At 53.9% G+C, this 23795-nt stretch overlaps 2 protein-coding genes across 2 annotated transcripts in view; one reads left to right on the top strand and one right to left on the bottom strand.

The window, feature by feature from the left end:
• The first annotated feature begins 1881 nt into the window (after window positions 1–1881).
• HAPLN3 (hyaluronan and proteoglycan link protein 3) lies at window positions 1882–16899 on the top strand. The gene is made up of 5 exons (XM_065872105.1): window positions 1882–1911; window positions 9753–9932; window positions 11893–12261; window positions 14706–15008; window positions 15912–16899. Exons 2-5 carry the CDS (start codon window positions 9809–9811, stop codon window positions 16196–16198), a joined length of 1083 nt encoding a protein of 360 aa, XP_065728177.1. The 5' UTR covers window positions 1882–1911; window positions 9753–9808; the 3' UTR covers window positions 16199–16899.
• A 2419-nt stretch (window positions 16900–19318) lies between these two features.
• The window catches only part of ACAN (aggrecan), a 35145-nt gene continuing 30668 nt past the window's right edge, over window positions 19319–23795 (bottom strand). Inside the window, 5 exon segments of the mRNA XM_065871766.1 lie at window positions 19319–19395; window positions 19768–19950; window positions 20761–20905; window positions 21765–21847; window positions 22271–22429. Coding sequence (XP_065727838.1) covers window positions 19319–19395; window positions 19768–19950; window positions 20761–20905; window positions 21765–21847; window positions 22271–22429 — 647 coding nt within the window.

Below are 23795 nucleotides of genomic sequence, written 5' to 3'. Positions count from 1 at the left end.
GTTGGCTGGGTGGGCTGGTGTCACAAGCCCCCCACCTGGACCAGGAGATCCAAGGTGACTATGGAATTGCCTAAGCCACCTCTTAGTCCCTTCTTCCTGCTAATCTTTGCAGCCTTGGATGTGTTGGCCACAGCCTTCTGAAAGTCCCCTTCCTGGGCCCCTGGACCTGGGCCCCCTCCCTCTTGACCCCTTCTGTCTTTGGCTTCTCTCCCTGAGCAGCCCCCTCCACTTCCACAGTGTTCACTATCACCTCCACAAATTTACTTTTTTATTCCTGACTGCAGTCCCGAGAGCCAGCTCTGAGATTCCACCTGCTGGCCAGCCCTGCTACTGGCTGAGACATTAAACTTGCTTAGCTGTTACAAAACTGACCTTCTCTGCTGTCCATCCCTCTCCCTACACGTGTGGCTGTCAGCACTGGCGTCTTTTGACCCGCCTCTCCCAGGAGTCTAGATTGCTTTCCGTTCCTGGTTTAAATATAGTGGAGTGATTGGGAGTGCTAGGCCTCAAGTTGAAGAACCTGGGTTCAAATCTTGGCTCTGAGTGACCTTGGGCAATTTACTTAAATCTCTCTGGGTCTCAGTTCCCTATCTGTAAGGTGGAAATAATAGAACCGACTCCATGGCCTTGAGACTGATGGAGAGAATGTACATAAGCACCGATGTAAAGCCTGGCCCATCAGAGGCCTCAAAAACTTTGGTCATTGTTGTTAGAAAAGCTTGCAACTTTCCTAATTGGAACTCGTGTCCTATTTATTTCCCCCTCCAATCCGTCCTGCGTCCAGTGCACAGACTGCTCTCTTCCTTATGGAGGAACTTTCATTGGCTGCCTTTTGCTCATCAAGCTGGCATTCACTTTGTGCCGTTTAGCCTCGTCCACCACAGCTCTTTGTGCTCTGATTTACTCCTGGCTGTGGGTGTGTAATGCACGTGCAGACACACACACACACACACACACACACACACACACACACGCTGTCAAGGTGTATTTAGGAAGAGGCTCTGGGTTCAGTGACCACTTGGCCAAGGCTGAAGGACCTCCTTAGGCTTTGCTGCTGAGGAGACGAAGGGGCTGTCCAGGCCAGGCCTCCTGTTTGTCTGGAGGGGAAAGAAAACACCCTGTCCAAACAGAGGCATCCTGGGAGGTGGCTGCTTGATGGCTGTGCTGACAGATGTCGGGATTCTAAGGTAGGGTCACCCCTGTTGGAGGACCAGTCAGAAAGGCTTCTGAGCGCCCCTGTGGGCTGCTGGGATCACCATCCCCCATCCTGTGCTCCCTCTCCTCCCAGGGCTCATTCAAGCCCCACCTCCTAGGGGCAGCATCCCCGTGCCTGACACTGAGTTAAGAGGCGGACTGGTGATTTCCTGACGGTCAAACTCAGAGGCAGGAGGGATGTCAGCGCCCCCTTGCCTTCTATAGGGGGAAAGGCGGGTATACAGAACGCTCACCCCTCCCCCTCCTGAAGGTGGGGGGCAGCCATAGTCCACCTGCAGTGTGGAGAGGGGCTCCACCTGCTTAGTCCCAATGCTTTTAGTAAACCGGGGCGTGCTAATGAGACCCTCCCTCTACAAACGCTCCGCTTCCATCCTCCCCAACTTCCTTCCCCCAGATGTGACAGCCTCAACTCCTGGATACTCCCTTCACATCGCGGCCAGCAGCTCTGCGGGTTGGGTGGTTTCCAGCCGAGTCTGGAGACAGCCCAAGTCTGTAGCACCTCCTCCCTTTGGGCCCAGCCCGAGGGAGGGAAAGGGGCGTGTGTTCCTTTAAGGGGCTGGCCCGCCGGGAGCGCGGGGATTTGTCCGCTGCCGCTTCCTTTCTGGTCATTCAAGATCCCCAAATCCTCCTGCTTCCTCGGACCCTGTCAGCCCGCAGCCTGGAGCGCTCGAGCCGTCGAGGAGCCGCCTGGGGACGGTACGTGGCTCAGAGGTGGCCGGGCTCCTGGGGTCCCCTGTGGGCCGGTTCCTCCTTTCCCGCTTTGGGTCTCCTGCAGGCCCCACGCCTCCCGGGGCAGGGTTGGGGAACCGGCCGGAGGAGTGAGCTGGGCACCGTGGGGCCAGAGCGGAGCTGGGTTGTGATCGCCAGCGCAGGTGGGGGGGCTCCCCCGGCGCCAGTGGGTTGAGAGCAGCGCGGGGCGCGGACTGACTTGCCTGGGACCCTTGTGCATAGACCCTTGTTCGCGAGGAGGCAAATGCCGAGGGAAACCAGTGGCCTCCGAGACCACAACCCGGGTCCCCTCTTTCCCACTGGGAGCCACCGGGTCCTTTACCGTCTCGTCCTGCCGCGGTCCTGCAGCCTCCAGCACAGCGCAACGCCCGCCAGGCTCTGCCCCGGGCATCTGTCCGATGCTTCCGGGGGCCGCGGGAAAGCTGGCAGGGGCTGGGGACAACTCGTGAGGCAGCGGGCAGGCGGACCTGCGCCTCTCGGCCTCTTACGGCCTGCTCTGGCCATCCCAGGGCAAACGCAATGGATGCCCGTCGGTTTCAGGCCTGGGTTCACTGGGGTTTCTGTCTTAGGGACAGCAGAGGGGCAGGGAGGGCTGAGGGTAGAGCCCTGGGTGGGAGACGGGATCGCTCAGGGAGGAATTTAGGGCTTTTGAGCAGACAGGAAAGAAACAGCTCCGGGCACTTGGACCCAGCTCTGTCACCAGCTCGCTGGGTGGCCCCCAGCAGCCTGTGACCCGGTCTGGACCTTGGCGTCCAGCGCCGACCTCCGGAGTGCCTTTGCTCTCTGCAACGAGGGGAGGTGATTGAGAGGGGCCCTGACCCCTTTCCCGCGGCCTTGCATGGGCCAGTGCGCTGGGAATGCTGGTAGGAAACACCTCCAGCTTCCACTTTCCGGGAACCGCAGGTTTCAAAGGCCCTTGTAAGCCTTGCCCAAACAGGGGGCACCGAAGTCAAATTCCTCTCAGGGAGCCGGGGCTGCTGCAGACCTGGAGGGCAATGCTGCCCTCTGCTGGTGTCTGGGAGACCTGTACTCCACAGCTGTGTAGTCGGGGTGGTCCGGTGGAGCTCCATCTTCCTTCCAAGTCAGGGTTCAGCTTATTCGGGTGTGTGGAGGGGTCCCAAGGCAAGTGGTGCTAGGAAAAGCAAGGAGATGGGCCGTCAGGAGACCTGAATTTTCTCTAACCTGTTTTCCGAAGATAAAGCCTTGGGTCTTCACCTCCCTTGGCCTCAGTTTCCCAACAGTGGCTGCTTCTCTTCTAGACGATGAGACAGAACAATCTACTGAAATCTTGTGAGACTCACTTTGTAAACTGTTAACAGTAGTAATCGTAGCTAATATTTTTTGGGTGCTTGCCCCCTCCAGGCAGTTTTCAAAGAGCTCAGTAGCCATTCTCTTCCTTAATCTTCACAAAAAGGTTTTCTGGTTGGTATTATTGTTGACTACCACTTTACAGATGAGGAAACTGAGGCTCCGTGACTTGCCCAGCGACAGACTGTTAGTAAGTGGGTGGAACCAGAACTGATTCCAGGTGGCCAATCTGATTCTAGAGCCTGAAGCCTGTCACTGTGTCTTCTGCCAATATGTATTAGCTACTATTTGTTGAGCGCCTGCTGTGTGTCAGGGGCTGAACAAAATTCATCTTTATAATTCTCACCACAGACCCATAGGGAGGTGCTACTATTATTTTTTACAGGGGAGGAAGTGGAGGCCCAGAGAGGTTGAGTAACTTGCCCAAGGTCACACAGCAGGATGCAGGTGTGTCCAGCCCTAATGCTGGACCCAGACCTGTGTGCCCAAGTCTGGGTACCTCAAATCAGCTGGAGCCACTCACTGCCAAGGTGACTGGGCTGGACTTGAACATGGGCCTTCCAGCTGGTGACATCTCTGTGGTGGTCCTGAGGGGCTGATGGCGGGGTAGCCAGCCTCAGGGAGCAGAGGCCATCCATCGCTCCCCTTGGTGGTTGTGGTTGGGGACTGGCCCGGGGCAGGGCAGCAACTAGGCAGCAGTTGCCACCCCTGATTCACACCCAGGACTCTGTTCTGTGTTTTAGCCTTGACATTCAGGGTGGTCCTTGTCCTCAGGCCCTGAGCCTGTTAGTATTCTGTTAGTATTCTCTGGAGACAAGGAAACTTCTGTGCAGATGAGTCAAATGACTTGCCCAGGGTCAGTACTCCTAAGGAGGGTCGTAGCTCCTGGACACAGGCTGATCTTTTCTTCAGACTCATTTTGTTTTTCCTGGCATCCCCCCACCTATTCTAAGGTTGCTTAACTGCTGGGTTGACATCCCAGAGGGATGTTAACCAGATCACACCTTTCCATTTGCAGCTGTGTTAATAAGCCAGGGAGTGAACCAAGGTGGGTGCTCAGACCAGAGGAGTAATGGAGAGAACTAGGGCTGTTTGTAGCTGGAAAGAGCGAGCCAGGATGAGGACATGCACTTGACTGAGGTAGGAAGATAGCCAGAATGATCCTTTTAGAATGTAAATCAGATTCATGACACTCCTCTGTGGAAAACTCTTCTGTAACTTCCCTTCAGGGCTACAGCCTGGGGCCTGTGACTGCTACTTGGACCTCATTTCCTGCCACCCTCCCTTTCTCTATCTCTGGGCTCCAATCTTACTGGCCTTCAAGCTGCTCCTGCCATAGGCTTTTGCCCTTGCTGTTCCCTCTTCCTGCAAAACTTTTCCCTAGGATTTTCAAAGCTCATGCCTTCACTGCCCATCCGCTTCTTAGGGAGGCCTTCCTGACCCATCCTGTTGACAGGACACCCCCACCCCCTGCTTCATCCTCTTCTGTCACGAGCCACATGTCCATTCACATCACATTATCCCACATGATGTTTATTGTCCGTTTCCCTGACTAGAGTGTAAACCCCACAAGGACCCCTGGTTTGTAATCCCAGTGCCTAGAACCATGCCTGGCACATGGTAAATGCATGATAAATATCTGTTGAGTGAATGCGGTCAAGTCCCAGCTCCTTCATCTATTACCTGGGTAACCTTAGCCAAGCAACCTAGCATTTCTGAACCTCAGTTTCCTGGTCTGTACAATGGGGATAATTCTGACATTGTGAGGCCTATAAGCAATGATGTTCATGAAAGTGTGTTGACAAGTAGAAGGCAGCCCTTCAGTATGACAGATTGTTATGGAGATTGGCTAAAAAGAGTTCAACAGAGTCCTGCCTCTACCACCTCCAGGCTGTGTCACCTTTAGACAGTTGCTTCATGCCTCGGTGTCTCTGTTTACTTAATTCACTTGTAGATTAATTGGGGAGAATGAAATTCTCCTTGCTGATCAGGGTGGGGGTGGGGAACTCTTGGGAGGATCAAGGGAGCTGTTGGATGTGGAAGCCCTTTAAAAGCCAGGGAGAAAGTGTGGTGCCCAGGCTCAAGGTTGTGAGTGTGTGCCGGGGTCTCTGAGGCTGGGAAAGGGTGCCTCGGAGACTTACACTCTGCAGTTCTCTAACTCTGGTTCTGGAGACACCAGAAGGTGCAACGGTCTGTTTTGCCTCAGCTCATGTTTCTGAACTGTAAATTACCTCATCCATGGTTGGTAAGAACCCTGGGGAAACAATGTCGGTAAAACATGGAATCACATTTGTCTGGTGGTGATTTTTTTTCCAGCTTGCTAATGTATTGGAGTGACTGAAACAAGAGTTCTCACAATTAAAGAGAAAACCTTAGCAATGTATGAATTCCTTAAGATAAATGCCGCCAGTCCTGCAGAAAGTGCTTTTCTTTCATACAGATGTCCCTCGCTATCCAAATGCTTGCTATTCACTGTCCAACACAGAAACCAAATAGATTTGAATAACACAGCATCCCTCCCTATCTGGATCCCCCAAATTCTCAATATCCAAACTCTTGCCATCCCAACTCAAGGATGCAATAGATTTGGTGAGGGAGGAATGCCTGTACAGCTGGTTTAGCTACTTAACAGAACTTAGCGTAAAGTTTTCTGATAAAAGTTGGAACCAGCTGAAGAAGTTGCAAAGACATTTCCTCTGTGTTAAAACAAAACAGAACATTGAAGAAGGTGACTTCACCCTGTGTCAGATTTTTAATTTTGGTAAATCCATTGGAATTTACCAAAATTGGAATCCAATGCCCCCAAGGACCTACATGTTGAAGGAAGAAGAACTTGCCCCAGTGGTGGGTGAAGTCTGCAAAGGACTGATTGATGGGACGTGGGTGCCAGTGTCAGTGGAGTGTTAACGATGCTGGTGTTTTTTTTGTTTGTTTGTTTGTTTTTAGAATTGCTCTTGTTTTTGTTAGTGCTCTGGTTATAAAGTTGCATATGTTTTGAGTAGTTTGCCCCAAACTTATTTTTCCCCTAACCTTGTTATTTTTTAATACATGATTTTACAGAAATACACGTTTTTTTCCCAGGCAGACGAAGATCACTTTGTGGCAGAAATGCCTGCATTTGCTCATCCTGGGGAAGCCGTTTCTCACTGGGGAGCATCTGTACTAGATGAGGTGCTGGAAAGAGGCTGGAAACGTTGCAGGCGGAGGCTGGGGAGCCCCTCTGCTCCAGGAGGCTCTGGGTGCCCAGGGACAGGGCGGACCCTGGGACATCCAGCCTCTCCAACCTCATTCCACTTTTCTCTGCATTCTAAACATGGAAACCAAGGAAGGGAAAGGAAACTAACTCCTACGAGGACCTGCTGTGTGCCAGGCAGTGGACTATGTGCTTTATACATGTCACTTTCCCTAGTTTGATATTGTGGTTCCAGGCTTTGGAGCTGGAGTGCGTTCAAATCCTGGCTTTGCTGCTTCCTAGCTGGATGACCTTGGGCAGATTATTTAATCTTTCTGTGCCTTGATTTTCCCATCTGTAAAATGGGGATACCAATAGGTCCCTCTCTAGAGGTTGTGGTGAGAATTAAGTGAGATAGTAAGTGCTCATTAAAGTCAGCTGTTAATATTTTTATGCTGATCATAGCAACCCTGCGGAGTTATTTTTTAGGCCAAGTGTGGCTAAGCTACGTCATGAAGAGACTCAAATGTGGTGGCTTAAATACAGTAGGACTTTCTTTTTCTCTCATGACACAGTGTAGGTGGGGGAGATCCAGGGCTGGTGGGGTGGCTCTGTCATTAAGCCTGTGGTTTCCATCTCTGAGTCTAAGGCGGCTACTCTGGCTGCCAACAGGTTGGGGGAAAGAATACCAAGGAAAGGCATCCCAGATCGTTTTCAGTGTAAGACCTGCATGTGGCATGTCTTATTTTTGCTCACAAGCATATTAACTGTGAGCATACTAACTGCACAGCATACATATAACAGAAAAGTGCATTATCAGGGGTCCAAACTTCTGTATTGGGTTGTTTGTGCTTAGGCTGCCCAGATCCAAGTCACCAAGAGGCTTTGTGGGTGTCACCTGGGGATTCCTCTTGGACAAGAAGCAAGGCTCATGGTGTCCTCCTGTTGTGCAAGGCACAGAGGGCAAGTCTGGGCCTTGGGCTCTCTGCAAAGAGGCCTAAGGGAACAGTGGATTCTACCCCTCAACTTCCTTCACATCCATTCCTTCCTCTCCAGCAAGAGCTCCTAACTGTTCTGGAAACAGGAATGTTTCCCCCACAATCCCACCACCCTTACAGGCCAATGCATTTCTTTTCTTTTTCCTCCCTCCCTTCCTCTCCCTTTCTCTCCTTTTGCTGCTCCCTCTCCTTCTGGTTCCCATTCACAGGCATTCTTAGGGCCACACACTTACAATCATAGCAGAGTGGCAAGTCTATGTTCTGCCTTGTCTATTCTAAATGATACCCTGAGCACTTTTCCACGTTGCTACATGATAATCACAGTCATACTTCCAAATGCCTGCTGTCAACTCTGGTCTTGCTGCCCTACTTTCCACTCAGCCCCCAGAGGGATGTTTCTAAGATGTAGGTCTGATCCTGTGGCTCCCCTGCTTAAAGCCATTACTGGCACCCTAGGGCTTTGGGGACAAAGGACAGGCTGCTGGGTCTGACACACAAGGGCATCTAGACTCTGGTCCTGCTGTGCCCTCTCCCCTCCTTTCCCCTATATCAGCCAGGGCCTTGGCAGGAAGCAGAATTCACCCTAGATGTTTCCAATAAGAGATTCTAACGATGCGATGACATTTAGAGAGGAGAGTAAAGTCAACAAACTAGGGAGTTGGGGCGCAGAGACAAGCAATGGCAGTCGACACCCCCCTGGCCTCGAGGGGAAAGGGGAGGAAAGAGTGTTACAAAGCCATGAGAGCAGTGTTGGGGAGAGGAGCCGCTCGGCGGAGTTGTGATCCTGACGGGACACGGGTACTGCAGAGACACAACCTCTCTCCCCTTCTGCCCATCTCCTGTGTGTGCCTCCTGTTGGCTGAATCTAGCTGGAAGCCAGAGGGCCTGGGGGCCTGGGAGGAGTGATCAGTGCAGGGCAGAAAAGAGCAGAGATGGACCAGGGAGTGGGGAGGGGGCACAAATGGACACCTGGCAGCACACCCCAGCCCTCCACGTGCTCTCTGGCCTCTGAACCTTTGCACTTGCTGTGGCCCCTCCTGGGTAAACCCTGCTGTCCTTTTCCACCTGGCTACCTCCTGTGTCTTCAAGTCTAGTTTTCTGTACCTTATCTTTGTACTCACCACACGATATCTCCTGCCTATGACTCTGCCCCTTCCCTGGACGGGGCTCCTCCAAGGTGTGACCCGGCCTTTTAATTGTTGAGAGTACTCAGTAAATGGCAATGAGCAGGGCAGGGATGGGGGGAGGTGAGTGAGGCACTAGCTTCATGTGCAAATTTAAGGGAGGGGAGTGTGTGTGCAAAAAAACTCAATAATCAAGAAATAATATTTTGGGACTTCCCTGGTGGTGCAGTGGTTAAGAATCCGCCTGCCAATGCAGGGGACACGAGTTCGAGCCCTGGTCCGGGAAGATCCCACGTAACGCGGAGCAACTCAGTCCGTGAGCCACAACTACTGAGCCTGCGCTCTAGAGCCCACGAGTCACAGCTACTGAAGCCCGCACGCCTAGAGCCTGTGCTCCGTAACTAGAGAAGCCACCGCAATGAGAAACCTGCACATCGCAATGAAGACTAATCCCCGCTTGCCACAACTAGAGAAAGCCTGTGCGAAGCAACAAAGGCCCAACGCAGCCAAAAATAAAATAAAATTTAAAAAGATATAATATTTTGATGCAATACAAAAAAATAGAATCAACAAACTACAGCCCATGGGCCAGCTGCCTATTTTATTTGCATGTCCACTGAACCTGGAATAGCCCCCCAGAAGTACTCTAGCATGGTATTAAATTTTTTTTTTTTTACCTTGACCCAGGATAAGAAATAATTTCACACTGTGACCCCCCACCCCCCCGCCACCGACCTCATCCCCACAGATATTTCTGGACTGAAACAAAAGCTCTGCAGTGCAGGACTCATCTTCACTAACCATGAATGCAACCTGTTGTTTCTAGTCTAATCTAGTCTCTTGGTTGTCATTAAAAAATGCTGCTCACAACTTTTCCAATTCAATCCCGGTGTTTGAAAAATGGTGATACTGTCATATCATCCTGCTTAATTTTCTCCATGGTCTTTTTGCTGCCTCCTAACTCCTGTTTAGGACTTGTTGGCTTGCTTGTTGCCCATCTTGCCTGCAGGGTGCAGTCCCCTGAGAGCAGGGACCTTGTCTAGCTCATCACCACTGTCTCCTTGGCCTCGAGAAGGGTGCCTGGCACACAGAAGATGCTCTACAATTTCCTGTCGATCGAGTGAATGGGTGGGTGCTGGAACCCAGGGGTCCCCGGCCCCCCGCCTCAGGGCTTCTCTCACTGGCTTGTTTTTCTCCTCTTCCCAGTTTGCCCCAGCCCCCAGCCTTCCCCGACGCCTGGGCGCTGCCACGTGCGGGACGCCATGGGCCTGCCGCCGCTGGGCCTGCTGCTCTCGCTGTGCTGCGTCTCGGGCCTGCCCTTCTACAACGGCTTCTACTACTCCAATAGTCCCCACGGCTGGAACCCGGGCAAGGGCCACGGCGAAGGTGGGTGGCCTCCTGGGTCGACTTCTGGCTTGGCCAGGTGACGAAGACCTGTCCTGGCCCCTGCTGTGTTGTGCAGGTTCCAGGCTGGGACAGGGGCGAGGGTATGAAGCCAGCAGCCCCTCTCCCAGCTGTGCAGTGGTCCAGCCTCGTTTCTAAGATGAGCAGAAGAGGTGTGGTTCTGTTACTCCGTGTTTGCTGGCCCCTCAGATGTGGAGCCAAGTGCACTGTAGGACAGTCATTTTTGCTTTTTATACTTTCCCCAAAGTCCTGCCGAATTTTCCAAGATTCTGCTTAAACATGACCTCCCCAGGTCTCCCCATTGGAAAGGGGGTTTGGGGTTAGGGAGATGTGAGTCTGAATCTCAATTTTGCCACTTCCTGGCTTCGTGGCTTTGGGCAGGTGACTTTTTATCAGTGGTTTTACACAACTACTATGTGTCAGGCATGCTTCTAGGTGCCTTACATATGTTACCTGGTACAGTCCTCCCAGAAACCCTGACATAGGCGAGGCCTTGTTAGGTGTAGCTGTTTTTCAGCATGAGCTCCTTTGCAGGGAGCCTCCCTGTCTGTCTCCTGCTTACCCCCGAGGCTACCCCCTGCCCCCACCCTGTGTACCTCCAAGGTCTCAAGTCCAGACCCAAGGTCCTGAGACCATGAGGCCCCTATAGAGGGGCTCAAGTTAGAGATGGGCCAGCCTTAGCCCATAAACCTGGTTCTTGTGGTGCATGGGAGGCTCTGTGTTTGTTTGTCCCCCTGAGCCCTGACTATAATCTCTAGAAGTCCTGGCCTCATCTCACTTGTGTTTCCGGGTGTTTGGGAAGAGTCGTGGTGGACAGTGGACAGAGAGTGAAGGGCAGGCTGTGGTCTCCTGTGGCCAGTGTGTTCGGGAAGGAGACTCAGGGGGGTTAAAGTCCCAGCCATCCACCCATCTGGGGGTGCTCTTGTTGCCTGCTACACCAGTTTGCTTCTTTTTTTTTAAAAAAAATATTTTCTATTTTATCTTTTTTTATTTTTAGCTGCGTCAGGTCTTAGTTGTGGCACGTGGGATCTTCCTTGCAGTGCATGGGCTTCTCTCTAGTTGTGGTGTGCAGGTTTTTTCTCTCTAGTTGTGGCGCGCGGGCTCCAGAGCACGTGGGCTCTGTAGCTGTGGTGTGCAGGCTTAGTTGCCCCGCGGCATGTGGGATCTTAGTTGCCCGACCAGGGATCGAACCGGTGTCCCCGGCATTGGAAGGAGGATTCTTTACCGCTGGACCACCAGGGAAGTCCCCCAGTCTGCTTCTTTTTTTTTTAACATCTTTATTGGAGTATAATTGCTTTACAATGGTGTGTTAGTTTCTGCTTTATAACCAGTTTGCTTCTTATACTAACAAACCTAGTGGCTTAAGACAACAGCCATGTGCTTTGCTCATGATTCCATTTGGGTCAGCATTTTGGGCTGGGCTCCATCTCTTCAGTCTTGGCTGTGCTCACTTAACTGATCGTGCCTGCGGTTGGCAGGCAGATCAGCCGGGGGCTGGTTGGTCTAGGATGGCCTCGGCTGGGATGGCTTGTCTCTGGTCTCTGCGTGTTCTCACCCAGCAGATGAGCCCAGTCTTGTTCTGATGGTGGTTGGCAAGGTTCCGGGAGAGAGAGTAGCCTCAGCAGGGCCTCCTGGAGCGTCGGCTCAGAGCAAGCACCACAAAACAGTCACTTCCACCATATTCATTTGGTCAAAGCAAGTGGCAGGGCCAGCAAGGATTCAAGGTCGCAGGGGGGCGGGGCATAGAGTCACCTCCTGATGGAAGGAGATGTAAAGTTGCGTTGCAGAGCGTGTGGATGCAGGGAGGGGTGCAGCACTGCAGCCATTCTTGCAATCTAGAACTCCTGGGCCTGGCGGGAGCTGAGAGTGAGGGTGGGTTGGCCTTTGCAGGGGTACAGATGTGCTGCAGCGGGTCCCCGTCTGCACCCGCCTCTCCCCCCAGGCATCTTCAATGGAGTGAAGCTGGTGGTAGAGACGCCTGAGGAGATCCTGTTCTCCTACCGTGGGGCCAACGTGACCCTGCCCTGCCGCTACCACTACGAGCCGGCCGTGGTCTCTCCTCGGCCCGTACGCATCAAATGGTGGAAACTGTCGGAGAATGGGGCCCCGGAGCAGGACGTGCTGGTGGCTATTGGGCTGAGGCACCGCGCCTTCGGAGACTACCGAGGCCGGGTGCATCTGTGGCAGGAGAGGGAGCGTGAAGTGTCACTGGAGATCCGGGACCTGAGGCTGGAGGACTATGGGCGCTACCGCTGCGAGGTCATTGATGGGCTGGAGGATGAAAGTGGCCTGGTGGAGCTGGAGCTGCGGGGTGAGACCCCAATGGGGGCTGGGTCCTGGGAACTACAGGGAAAGGGCTCTGAGAAAGCGTCCAAACCTCTGTGCTTTCGGCAGATAAACATTTAATCCTCAGAACAACCTCAGGAGGAAGCTGCTCTTATTCTCACCCTCATTGTACAGCTGAAGAAACTGAGGCACAGAGAGGTCAAGTCACTTACAAAAGGTCACACAGCTCATAAATGGCTGAGTAGAGGTTTGACCTCAGGCAGTCAGGCTCCAGAATCCACTACTCTCTACTCCCTCTTGCTCACATCCTGTTCAGAGAGAGGGGGACAAGAGCGGGGCACACAGCTGATGGAGACAGAGCTGAGATTCAAGGAGGGTTGGCAGGCAACACAAGCAAATGAGGCAGCCCAGGTGAGTGATAGGGAGTGGTGGGGACTGGGGCACACTCCTGAGCCCTCATCCATCTGAAAGGAGCTGCTCTATTCAAGCCCAGCCGATGATGCCACATCAGAAGCAGGCCTAGTGCAGCCAGATTTTCTGATTTGAAAAGAGAAGCTTATATTTTTATGTGAAATCTAACTAAAAAAAAAAGCAAACCAGTGCTGTGCAAGCCAGCCAAACTCTACACACTAGATCTTATGTATGGGTCCCTGTCGTGATCTCTACATGACTCCTACCTTCTCTGTCCCTAGGATGGGGCTCTGTGTCCTCATATATCTCCTACCTGTTAGGGAGGCAGCTGGGGGGTATGTAGAGAAGTGTGACCTGACTCCATGTCCATCCCATCCCAGCTGTGGTACCCTGGGTCAGTGCTTCACCCCCCAGAGCTGCAGTCCCCTCACATGTAAAATGAAGAACAAGGGCAGTTCCTCCTTTACCTCCTTTGAGGATATGAGGGTAAATGTGAGTCAAGGGCCTATCAATCAGTGCAGCTCTTTGCCATCAGCAGCCGCATCCCCACTCCACGTGGCTTAGATGGTGGCCCAGAGGTGGCCTATGACGTTGGGGATGGTGGGGAATGGGAGGGAGCCTGTGAGAGCCATTTGTCTGGGGACCACAGAAGCAGCCTATAGAAACAGGGAGCCCTCACCGTGTTCCTGCGGCTGGAAGGGCTGGGAATTTGGGACGGAACCAGGCATGAAATAAGGCCCCTGCAAACACACATGGAGGTTGTGCGCTGATTGTCAAGGCCCTGGGGCCTCTCTGCCCCCTCAACCTGGCTCTGCCCAGGGGACTGGCTTCCTGCCCCAGGTGATATTGGGGGTGTGGGGCCCAGATGTTCCCAGGCCCCTGGCCACAGGAAGGAGATTCTAAGGACTCCAGGCCCTGCTTCTAGACAACGTCAGTCTGAGGCACTAGGGACACCGCCTCTCCTTAAGGTTTCATCTGACTTGGTAGAGACTGGATCTAGGGTGTTTAAATTTTGTTTTATTATGGTAAAGTTTCAAACATGAATGGTGACTTTTGAGGGAGCCTATGGTACCTATAAGCCTCTGGCACCAGAAAGGGAAGCCCCCTGCCCAGGACCTCCCTGACCTTGAGCCTCCCCTTTATTAAGACCTTTTACCATCCCTCCTCTTCCCCTGAATTCCGTCTGTCCCACGTGGAAACTTGTATTCTCCTAGGAAGCTTCCGCATTAATGTTAGTGTTAATGTAGATGATGAGGTCTCAGCTACCGACAGGGAGAGCCAGAGCCCAACAGTGCACCCTCTCCTGTAGATGGCAGTACCTCCTCACTGGTGTCTTGGCTCAGGCTGCTGTAATAAAATACCACAGTGTGGGCACCATAAACAACAGCAGCAATTCATTTCTCGCAGTTCTGGAGGCTGGAAGTCCCAGATCAGAGTGCCAGCATGGTCAAGTGAGGGCCCTCTTGACCCTTGTCAAGTCTTGCAGACTTCTCGCTGTGTCCTCACATGGTGGAAGGGGCTGGGGGTGGGGGGTGGTCTCTGGAGTCTCTTTTAAAAGGGCACTAACCCCATTCATGAGGACTCCACCCTCCTGACCTAATCACCTCCCAAAGACCCCACCTCCTAATATCATCACATTGGGCGTTAGGATTTAAACATCTGAATTTGGGGGAACACATTGAGACCATAGCACTGGGGTTCTTGCAACAGCCCTGTGAATTAGGCCTTAGTCTCATTCTGTAGCTGGGGATATTAGTTAGCTGATTAATTCATTACCTTAACAGGCTAATAGTTTTCTGAGTACTGCTGTGTGCCAGTCTAGCTCTGGGAGGGAGGTGTAAAGCAGATATAGGCTCTGCCTCAGATTTGGATATTGGACAAGAGATGACAGGTTTACAGAGGTTTTCTGAGGGATTTTGTGTGTGTGTGTGTGTGTGTGTGTGTGTGGGTGTGTGTGTGTGTGTGTGTGTTGAGGGGAGCATCTCTCCCAGTAGATTTGGGTCTCCAGTCAGCTGGGCCCGGCCCACCCATTCAAGCTGCTTTTTCCTCCCTCCCCAGGTGTGGTCTTCCCTTACCAGCACCCCCAAGGGCGCTACCAGTTCAACTTCCACGAGGCCCAGTGGGCCTGCGAGGAACAGGACGCGGTGGTGGCCTCCTTTGAGCAGCTGTTCCGGGCCTGGGAGGAAGGCCTGGACTGGTGCAACGCAGGCTGGCTGCAGGACGCCTCTGTGCAGTACCCCATCACGCAGGCCCGACACCCCTGCGGTGGCCTGGGCCTGGCACCTGGCGTGCGCAGCTATGGCCCACGCCACCGCCGCCTGCACCGCTATGATGTGTTCTGCTTTGCTGCTGCCCTCAGGGGTGAGTGGAATGGCTGAGCACAGGCCTGCGGGTGGAAGGGCAGTGTCTGGGGAGCTTTCAGACCTCTCTGCCCACCCTGCTGGCACCTTCACCTGGAGGTCTGGAGCACCCGCACATGTTGAAGCCATGTCCAGCTGAGTTTTTTTCTGTTTGTTTTTTTTTTAAGTTTCCTGGTGTTCATTAGGGATGCTCTTTATTTTATTTATTTATTTTGGCCGCGCCTTGCAGCATGCGGGATCTTAGCTCCCCAACCAGGGATTGAACCCATGCCTCTTGCATTGGGAGTGTGGAGTCTTAACCACTGGACCACCAGGGAAGTCCTCCAGCTGAGTTTTGAGTGCTGTGCTGCTATTGCTTCGCACGAATCATTGGTTTACTCATTCATCCAACATTTCCTGAGTGCCCACTATGTGCTGGGGCCAAGGCTAGGCACTGGTCATCATAGACAAATAAAACACAGTCCGTCCTCACAAAGGAGCTCATTTCATGGGAAGATAAATGAATAAAAACAAATTGGTTCCGTGCCGTATCCCAAGCACTTAGAAAATTGCCTGGCACATAGTAGGTGCTCAGTAAATGTCTGAGTGAATGAGAGACTGATTGGTCCAGCAGAGGTGGGGCACCAACCCAGGGTGCAATTAGGGAAGGCTGGGGTGGTGTACCGATATGACTGGAGGAGCCCCAGCCCCATGGCAGGTAGGATGGCACTCTCAGAGAGGGAAGTTATCCCCCAACAGTATCCACTGCAGATGCCCATAGCCTGGCATCTCCCTAGGCTCAGAGAGCTGTCAGGTCTTTGGGGGCTGGTTGGTGGGGTCTGGATGGGCTGGCATTGCTCCAGGCCCTGTTGTCTTCTCTGGCTGCCCACTCCACTGCGCAGCTCTCACGCCCCACATCCAACAGGGCAGGTGTACTACCTGGAGCACCCTGAGAAGCTGACACTGGCAGAGGCAAAGGAGGCCTGCCAGGAAGATGGTGCCCAGATCGCCAAGGTGGGCCAGCTCTTTGCCGCCTGGAAGTTCCACGGTCTGGACCGTTGCGACGCTGGTTGGCTGGCAGATGGCAGTGCCCGCTACCCTGTGGCTCACCCACGTCGCAACTGTGGGTCCCTGGAGCCTGGGGTCCGAAGCTTCGGTTTCCCAGACCCACACAGCCGCAAGTATGGCGTCTATTGCTACCGGCCACGCTAGCGCCGGGCTCCAGCTCTGTACTCACGCCTACCCCATCCCCTCATGGGCTGTATCTATTGAGTAGTTCATTTTCCCTTGCAGGTTGGGGCAATTTTCATTTTGTTTTTATACTTTTCAACTGAAAAATTTTTTAAATACTATTTTTTTTTGTAAATCCCACAGATCCTAGATCTTCCCTTTACTCAGGTAGACACTCCAAGGCTCTCCCCCTCCACGAATCCTCCTGCCCCTCTCCTCCAGGACACTTGAGGTTCATGGGCTCATGAGGGTGCTCTCTGCCATTGCTGAGTCCAGCCCCTTTTCCCTGCCCCTGGGAGGCTGGCGCCCAGAGCTGGCAGTGGCATGAGATGCCAGGGCGTGGTGGCTGCAATCCTCCCTCCGCCTCAGCCTGAGGGAGGAGAGGGCATCCAGGGCGGCTGTGGAGCTGGGCTTTGGGCCTTGCAACCTCCTGCCCCCTCGTACTTCTTTGGCAAGCAGCTGGCCCACATCAGCATGGCGGAGGAGCTAGGGCTGGAAGTGCGTCCCTGGGCTTCTGTGTGACATCCCAGGGAAGAGAGAGACTTTCCTCCCCATTTTTTCCTTTTCTTAGTTCCAAATAGTCCATATTTTGTTCTCATTTTTCCCTATTTGGGGAGCAGCCCTCAGGTGTGTGTACTTTTTTTGAACAATAAATGGTGCTGTGACCCCTTCCTCTACCCCGAGTCCCTGCTCTGGGTCTCACTCTTTATCTCATTCAGTCTTAGGGCCCAGCTCCCTGCCCGGTGGGAATGGGGGACCATTCTGTCCCAGACTTCAAAGGTCGACTGGGTCTGTCCACTGGAGTGGGTGGGAAACACCATGGGCTGCCGTGGTCTGGCCTTGCCTGCCCTGGGGGCACCCTGCCTCGGGGGCTGGCCTAACATCTGGAGGTGCTGGCTCGCTCTCCCACCATCCCACTCCCGGCTGTGAGTCTGTGCGGACACAGCACAAGAGTGGGAGGTACCTCTCGGGGGACCAGAGGAAGCTGTGCCCTGCAGAGGATCTTGGAGACCAGCCCTCTCTGTGCCTCACCTTCTGTCCCTACCGCCCCCCATGTCAGCCTCAGGAAACCAGACCATTTGCCTCTGCATAGGCACACCTCTGTCACCCACAATCAGTAACGCACTCTATCCTTCACGTAGCCCAGTGCTTCTCAAAGTGTGGCCAGCACCACCAGCTTCACCTGGGAACGTGTTCGAAATGCAAATTTCTGGACCCCACCCCTGACCTGCTGAGTCAGAAACTCTGGAGTGGGACCCAGCACAAGCCCTCTCGTTGCTGATGCAGGCTCAAGGTTGAAAACTACTGACACAGTCGTGTTCCCAATGAATCAGTTAATTAATCAATAAATTGCATGATTATTGCATTCCTCCTATATGACCATTGCTGCATCCTCTGCTTTTGTCCACTGATCCTTTCCAGATCTGTAGGTAGCCTGGGTACACAAAAATACTTACCAACAAATACTCAACCACACACGTACACACCCAAAGAGACACTAGCAGACCCACACTGGCACACACTAACCAACACCCAGACACCTTCATAAACACAGAATCAATGCCCGCTGAGCAAGTGTGATGAGAGGGTGGCGCCGACCTGGCCTTCTAAGGAGGAGGCTGGCGGAGGGTCACTGCCTGGAGTGCACACTCCAGCTCGACTCAAGGTCTGTTGAGGGAAATCCATAAACAGTCGAAATCGTTTTCGTTGGTATCCTACAGCCTACTTAAGGGCAGGATGCCCAGACCTTTGTGCTAGCGGCTAGCTAACCATTTGACCTCAAAAATGTATAAGCAAGATTCACTGTTCCTAGGCTGTCTGCAATTTTTTTCTTCCCTCTTATAAATCCTGATTTTGCTTCTGTTCTTGGACTCTCTCTACCGATCGACTCTTCCTATGTGAGCAACCAGTGTAAATCAAAGGACCAAACTCCGGATTGTGGCCAGATGTCTCACTTGAGTTGTTCTTTGACAGCATGCCAACTGGCAAATCCATACACAGCACCCGTTGGCTGTCTCCACACACACACACACGCACACAATCCATCATCCGCACAGGTACACTTGCGAAAATAAAGCACCACAAGTGTGACTGTCCCAGGCTTTCTGATCAGGCAGGATTTGCAAGAATTCGGGGTCATTTGATCAAAATGTGTCCCCACTGCCCCCATACCTAAGAGCCCCTTCAGTTGACCCTGGACCATGGTCGCCTTCTCTTTAAATTAAGAAAAGAAGGGAAAAGAAAAGAAATAGATCTCTTCCAATGTCTTTATTATCATTATAATTATCATAATCTTTAGTTTTCAAAAATATAAATAGGTGCACGGAACCCTGGTGCCTGCACGGTCCCGGGGGTGGGGGAGGGAGGGGGGAGGGTTGGGCGGCATTCCCACTGGGAAGGAAATGCCCCCCGCCCAGCCCTGCCAGAGATCGAGATCGACACCTGCTGGGGTGGCAGACCTGGGTGAGAGGACTCTGGAAAAGGGTCCCTCGGAGGGAACCCGACCCCCACGCCTCGGAAGATCCCTCGATGGATCTCTCCTGCCCGCTCACCTGCGGCCGGAAGCCACCCCCTCTCCCCCAGGCTTCTCCCCCGCACAGATGGTGCAGCCCTCCGACTCTGTCTCATCCCATACATTCAGCTGCGGTTCCGCACTCTTCATGCCCTCAGGCTTCTGCCCCTTCCTCCCTCCTCCCTAGCTCTCCCTGGAGGTGAAAGAACCAACGATTGCACTGCTCTTGGATAAAGTCAGGAAACAAAAAATTACCTTCTTTATTTAACTTAACTCCTCCCCTTCTCCCCCTGTCCCTGCGCTGGTCCCTGGAAAGGCACAACGGGAGATTGAAGAAACGTCTCTAAACTCAGTCCACGGGTTACAATACGTTTGCGTTGCTTTGGCATTTGGGAGGAAAAATTAGATGCAGTTTTGGCGATTTGGGGGGGGTGGGGGGTGCATACACAATGTGGGATTTATTTTTTTTCCTTCTTTAATGGAATTCCTTATATGACAGAAAGCAACAAGGAGAGGACACCATCCCTGTGGGATGTCAGCCTGGCAAGGCTCCTGGGCTCAGCATCCTGGGCACATCCTGGAAGCTCCTCTCAGTGGGCCGTGCTGGGGCGGCTCCTCCGCAGGGGCCGTGAACTCCGCTTCTGTAGTCTGCGCTTGTAGGTAGAGGCTGGGGTGAAAGGGAGATGGAAACATCTGGGTGAACCCTGGGAAGAAAGTGGGCCAGCCCAGCCTCTCCCCGTCCTGACCCTTCTCCGCTGGCTCCCCTCCTTGCAGAAACCGTGGGCTCTGGAAGGCAGCCTGAGGCTTTACCCACTTCTTGGTTTTGACTTTTCTTGGAACCACCTTGGGCTAAGGGGCTTCGGGGCTGGTGTTGAAAAGGAAAGTGGGCCACCTGCTTTCATCGTCACCTTCTCAGTGCAAGTGAGCCCTCCCTGGGGGCAGCGGACATCTGTGATTGAGCCCACGGATGGTGCAGACAGCGGGGGGCAGGGAGGAGGATGTGTTGGCAGCATCTAACGCTGTGTGGGGCGATGCTCACGGTCTGTGCAGGTGATCCGAGGGTCCTCCCAGTGCCCGCTGGGCTGGCACCGGATGGTGGGCACATGGCGCTGGACAAAGCCCTCGGTGCACTGGTACCGCACCAGGGAATTGATCTCGTACCGGTCCTTCTTCTGCCCGAAGATCCTGGCGTGCTCCACCATGGGGGGCTCTCCGCAGGCCACTGAGGGGCAAACACCCTTCAGAAAGGGCTCTGAGAGGGTCTCCCGTGATGCCCCATGCTGGTCATGAGCCAGTATGGCCCCCTCTGGCTGTGAGGAGATGGGCTCAGAGCCCAAGGAAGGGGCACAGAGCCTGAACACCCAGCAGTGAGCCCTGACTGCTGGGGAAGGGGTGCTTTCATGCCGCACTAAGAATCTGGAAAACACTGGTTCTAACATTTGGGTTCCTCGATGATTTAGAGCAGCAGTAAGGGAATAAAAGGGAGAAAGGTGGGGAAAGAGGGCGAGAGCTGGGCAGACTGTCTGTGACTTCTCTATGAAAACAGTGATGAGGGGAAAGTGGGAACTAAACGAGGCCTCGGGGGCAAGGGAGGGGAACGAGGCCAGGAGCGGGAACAGGTCGGGGAGTGTCCTACCCGCACCTAGGTGTCCACAGACTTAAAGCTGATGATCAAGGCTGACAACTCAGACTCTGCGACTGACGGGCTTGGGAACCCCAGAGAGGGAGGCTCCCAACCTATGTGTGATTGTGGGTGACTTTCTGTGCTGATATCCAAGGCACCGTATGTGTGGAGGGGGTCTGTCCTCCTGTGACCTTCACCCTCTTCCTGTCCCTAGTGGGCTGGCCCTTTCCATCAGCTCTGGGATGCTGGCATTGGGAGTGGCCCCCCAGGTCAGCTCCAATCTGCTAGTTGGGCGGGTGAGGTGACCTCAACAGCCAGGAGTCCGGGTGACTCGCCCCAGGTCACACAGCAGAAGCCTGGAGTCTTGATTCTCTCCACGCTGCTTATCCCTCCCAGGCTGCTGCTTACCTGTGCCCTTTTTACACGTGAAGGGCAGCTGGTAATTGCAGGGAACGTCATTCCACTCGCCCTTCTCATGCCAGATCATCACCACGCAGTCCTCCCCAGTGGCAAAGAAGTTGTCCGGCTGGTTGGGGCGCCAGTTCTCAAATTGCTGTGGGTGGGAGTGGGGAAGGGGTGAGGAGGGGGCAGCCGCAGTACAGCTTGGCCGGACCCCTGCTCTCCCTCTGCATCAAGCCCCTTCCTGGCGGGGGCGCAAAGACTGCTGGGAGTCTGGTCAGGGCTGTCCCAGGTGCCACGGAACCCACGGGCCCTCCAAAGAACTGCTCACACCACCTGGCTGTGGTCCTTGCCACAAACTCAGAGCCCCCAGGACTCACAGTCCCTGTTAATGAGCTGACAACACTCTCCTCTTCCATATGGGCCAATGGGGCTCGTCACCCAGGCTGCCTGCTTGGGCAGGACTGGGAGGTAGAGATATGGCTCGCAAGTCCAGACTCTGCCATCCCAGGCTTCTCCCTCTAGCCTGACTCAGGGACAAACAAGTCCCCTTTCCTCTAATGTAACTGCTCCCCTCCCCCATGACCCTGTTCATATTCACCTCTTCCGGGGAGCCTTCCCTGAGGTCCTTTGCTGACCTCCATCATTTACTATGTGTACTGTTCAGCTGGCAACTATGTTGCTTTCTATCTGTCTGTCTCCTTGAGTGGACTCGAGTCCTCTGTGGGCAAGGAACCACTCTAAAGCTTCCACGTTCCCTCTCGGTGGTTTGCCTTCATTCATTCATTGCCTTCCTCATCCCTCACCCTTCCTTTCATGCCATTATTCAGTTGTGCAGCCCTGGCCTGGTCTCTAAAGGGACAAGAACGAGACACAATCTCTGATCTCAGGGCTCCCAGTCCAGCAGCTGCTCAGTGAATGTTTGCATGTGATTTGAATGTGTCTCTCTCTGGGGGTCTTTATTCATCTCCTCTGGGCCGCCAACTATCCCGGGTGCCCCCAGCAGAACTCACCAAGGAGTGTCCATCTGACCAGCGGAAGTCTCCTTCGATGGTCTTGTCATTCAGGCCGATCCACTGATAGTCCTGAGCATTGTCTGGAGAGAGGACGTGGGTATGGGGCGCCCTGAAGGTGTCTGAGAAACTTGAGCTCGTAGAGACAGAGGGGATGGAGGGGTGGCAGGAGCTGGGTGGGCTCCTAGGAGCGTGACACCTGCCTCCACGGTCCTGACAAGGGTCTTAGCACCTGCATGTTTGGAGTGCATTTGGACCATCTCCCTGAGCTGACATGGACTGGTGACAGGCTCGGGGTTAATCCAGGGCTGACTCTGACAGACAGTGGGCTGTCCTGGGTGCAGCCAGAGCCGTTGGCCCCTCAGGCGGCGGAAATGCCCTTCCCTCCCTCCCTGCCCCCGACCCCTGCTGCCTCACTGGGCCCAAGTCCGCTGACTGCTGTCAAGGGAGATCCTTCGCCCACGTGACCGTTCTCCGTTTGGGCCCCTGAGGCCCGGCGCACTCACTGTTGACAAATTCCTGCTCCTCAGGGGTGACGATGCTGCTCAGGTGTGACTGCTGCTTCCGGCACTGGCCCTCGGCGTCCACCCAGGTCGCCCGGTCGGGGAAGTGGCGGTAACAGTGGCCCTGGAACTTGGTCCAGCCCTTCTCACACAGCTTCTGGTCTGCAACACAGGTCAGGGGCTTGAGGAGAGGGCCTGGAGGCCGAATGGGGATGGCGTCTGCTGCCAGTCTCAGGGCAGGGATTCCTGCATTCACCCTGCCTTCTGTGTTGCTCCCCAAAGGAAGGGAGAGGCCCGACTGGATCGGGGCTCAAGTTGGAAGACAAGAGGCCTGGCCCTGCCCCCTCCTCCCCCAGGAGCCTCTGGGAAATGCCAGGGACTCTTTCTTTTCCTGATATTGCCTCCCACCTCCAAAGCTTTTCTCCTGTTGAAGTCTGCTCTGCAGGGCTGGCAGAGCTCAGCAGCCAGGTAAAAAGAGATGGGAAGGTAGGAGGTGTTGAGGCTTAAGGAAAAACATGGCTCAGAGGCCGTGAGGGGCTCCAGGGAGAGAGGGAGCTGTGGGGAAGTGTGTGAAGGGGGCAGCAGCAGGCGGTGCTGGGGGCATGAAATGGAAACTTGGGTGGGGACAGAGGAGCAGAAATGTCTGCTTTGGGTCCAAAGAAGACACAGAGCTCTAAGTCTATCCTATCAGAGCACACGATACTGCCTCAGGGTCCACGACCCAGGGACCCTGGCTTTTCATTCTATTTCTTGGTGGCAGATGGGAAGAGGGGAAGGGCTTCTCTCCTCCCAAGCCTACATTGGTAATGGATTCTGAGTCCAGCAGAAGGCACTGATGTGGAGCTTTTGGAGCAGAGCCTAGAGGGACAGACAGAGGCAGGTGGTGCTGGAACTGGCCCCTTCAGGCTTGGGAAAGCCATTAGGAGTGTGTCTTCCCAACTCGGCCTTTATTTTTTTATTTTATTTTATTTTATTAATTTATTTATTTAACTATTTTTGGCCACTCTGTGCGGCATGCGGGATCTTAGTTCCCTGACCAGGGACTAAACTCATGCCCCCTGCAGTGGAAGCGTGGAGTCTTAACCACTGGACCGTCAGGGAAGTCCCCAGCTCGGCCTCTAGTGACATTACATTGGTAGCTTTAACTGGCCCTCGTGAGAGCGTTATACCCCAGAAATTGGCAGAGGCTACAAATCAGGGATCCTCCTTCCTCTCTGAGAGTCAGTTGTTAAACACCTGCCAGCACGGTACGGGACAGAGGGAATTCCAAGACCCTCTTTTCTTTCTTCCCCTGGTGCCTCACAGGTGAAGGGCTGTCCCTAGCGCCCCGGGGCCATGAACCCCTCAGGCTGTATGGCAGTCTCCCTGGTCTGGCTGTTCCAGGAAGAAGGATGCTTAAGCTGAAGGGGTGGATGCTTGGCAGGGTTGGAAGACAGACACTTGGGAAGAGCAGAGAGAGAGAAGGGTTTGAGGCCAGCAGCCTTTGAAGAAAGAGGCAGAGCAGCAGGAAGGCTTAAAAGCATGCTGC

The sequence above is a fragment of the Phocoena phocoena genome, chromosome 2 (assembly GCF_963924675.1).
Source record: "Phocoena phocoena chromosome 2, mPhoPho1.1, whole genome shotgun sequence".
Classification (NCBI taxonomy): Eukaryota; Metazoa; Chordata; class Mammalia; order Artiodactyla; family Phocoenidae; genus Phocoena; species Phocoena phocoena.
Note: the sequence above shows the minus strand (reverse complement) of the source record. Positions and strands in the feature narration are given on the sequence as shown.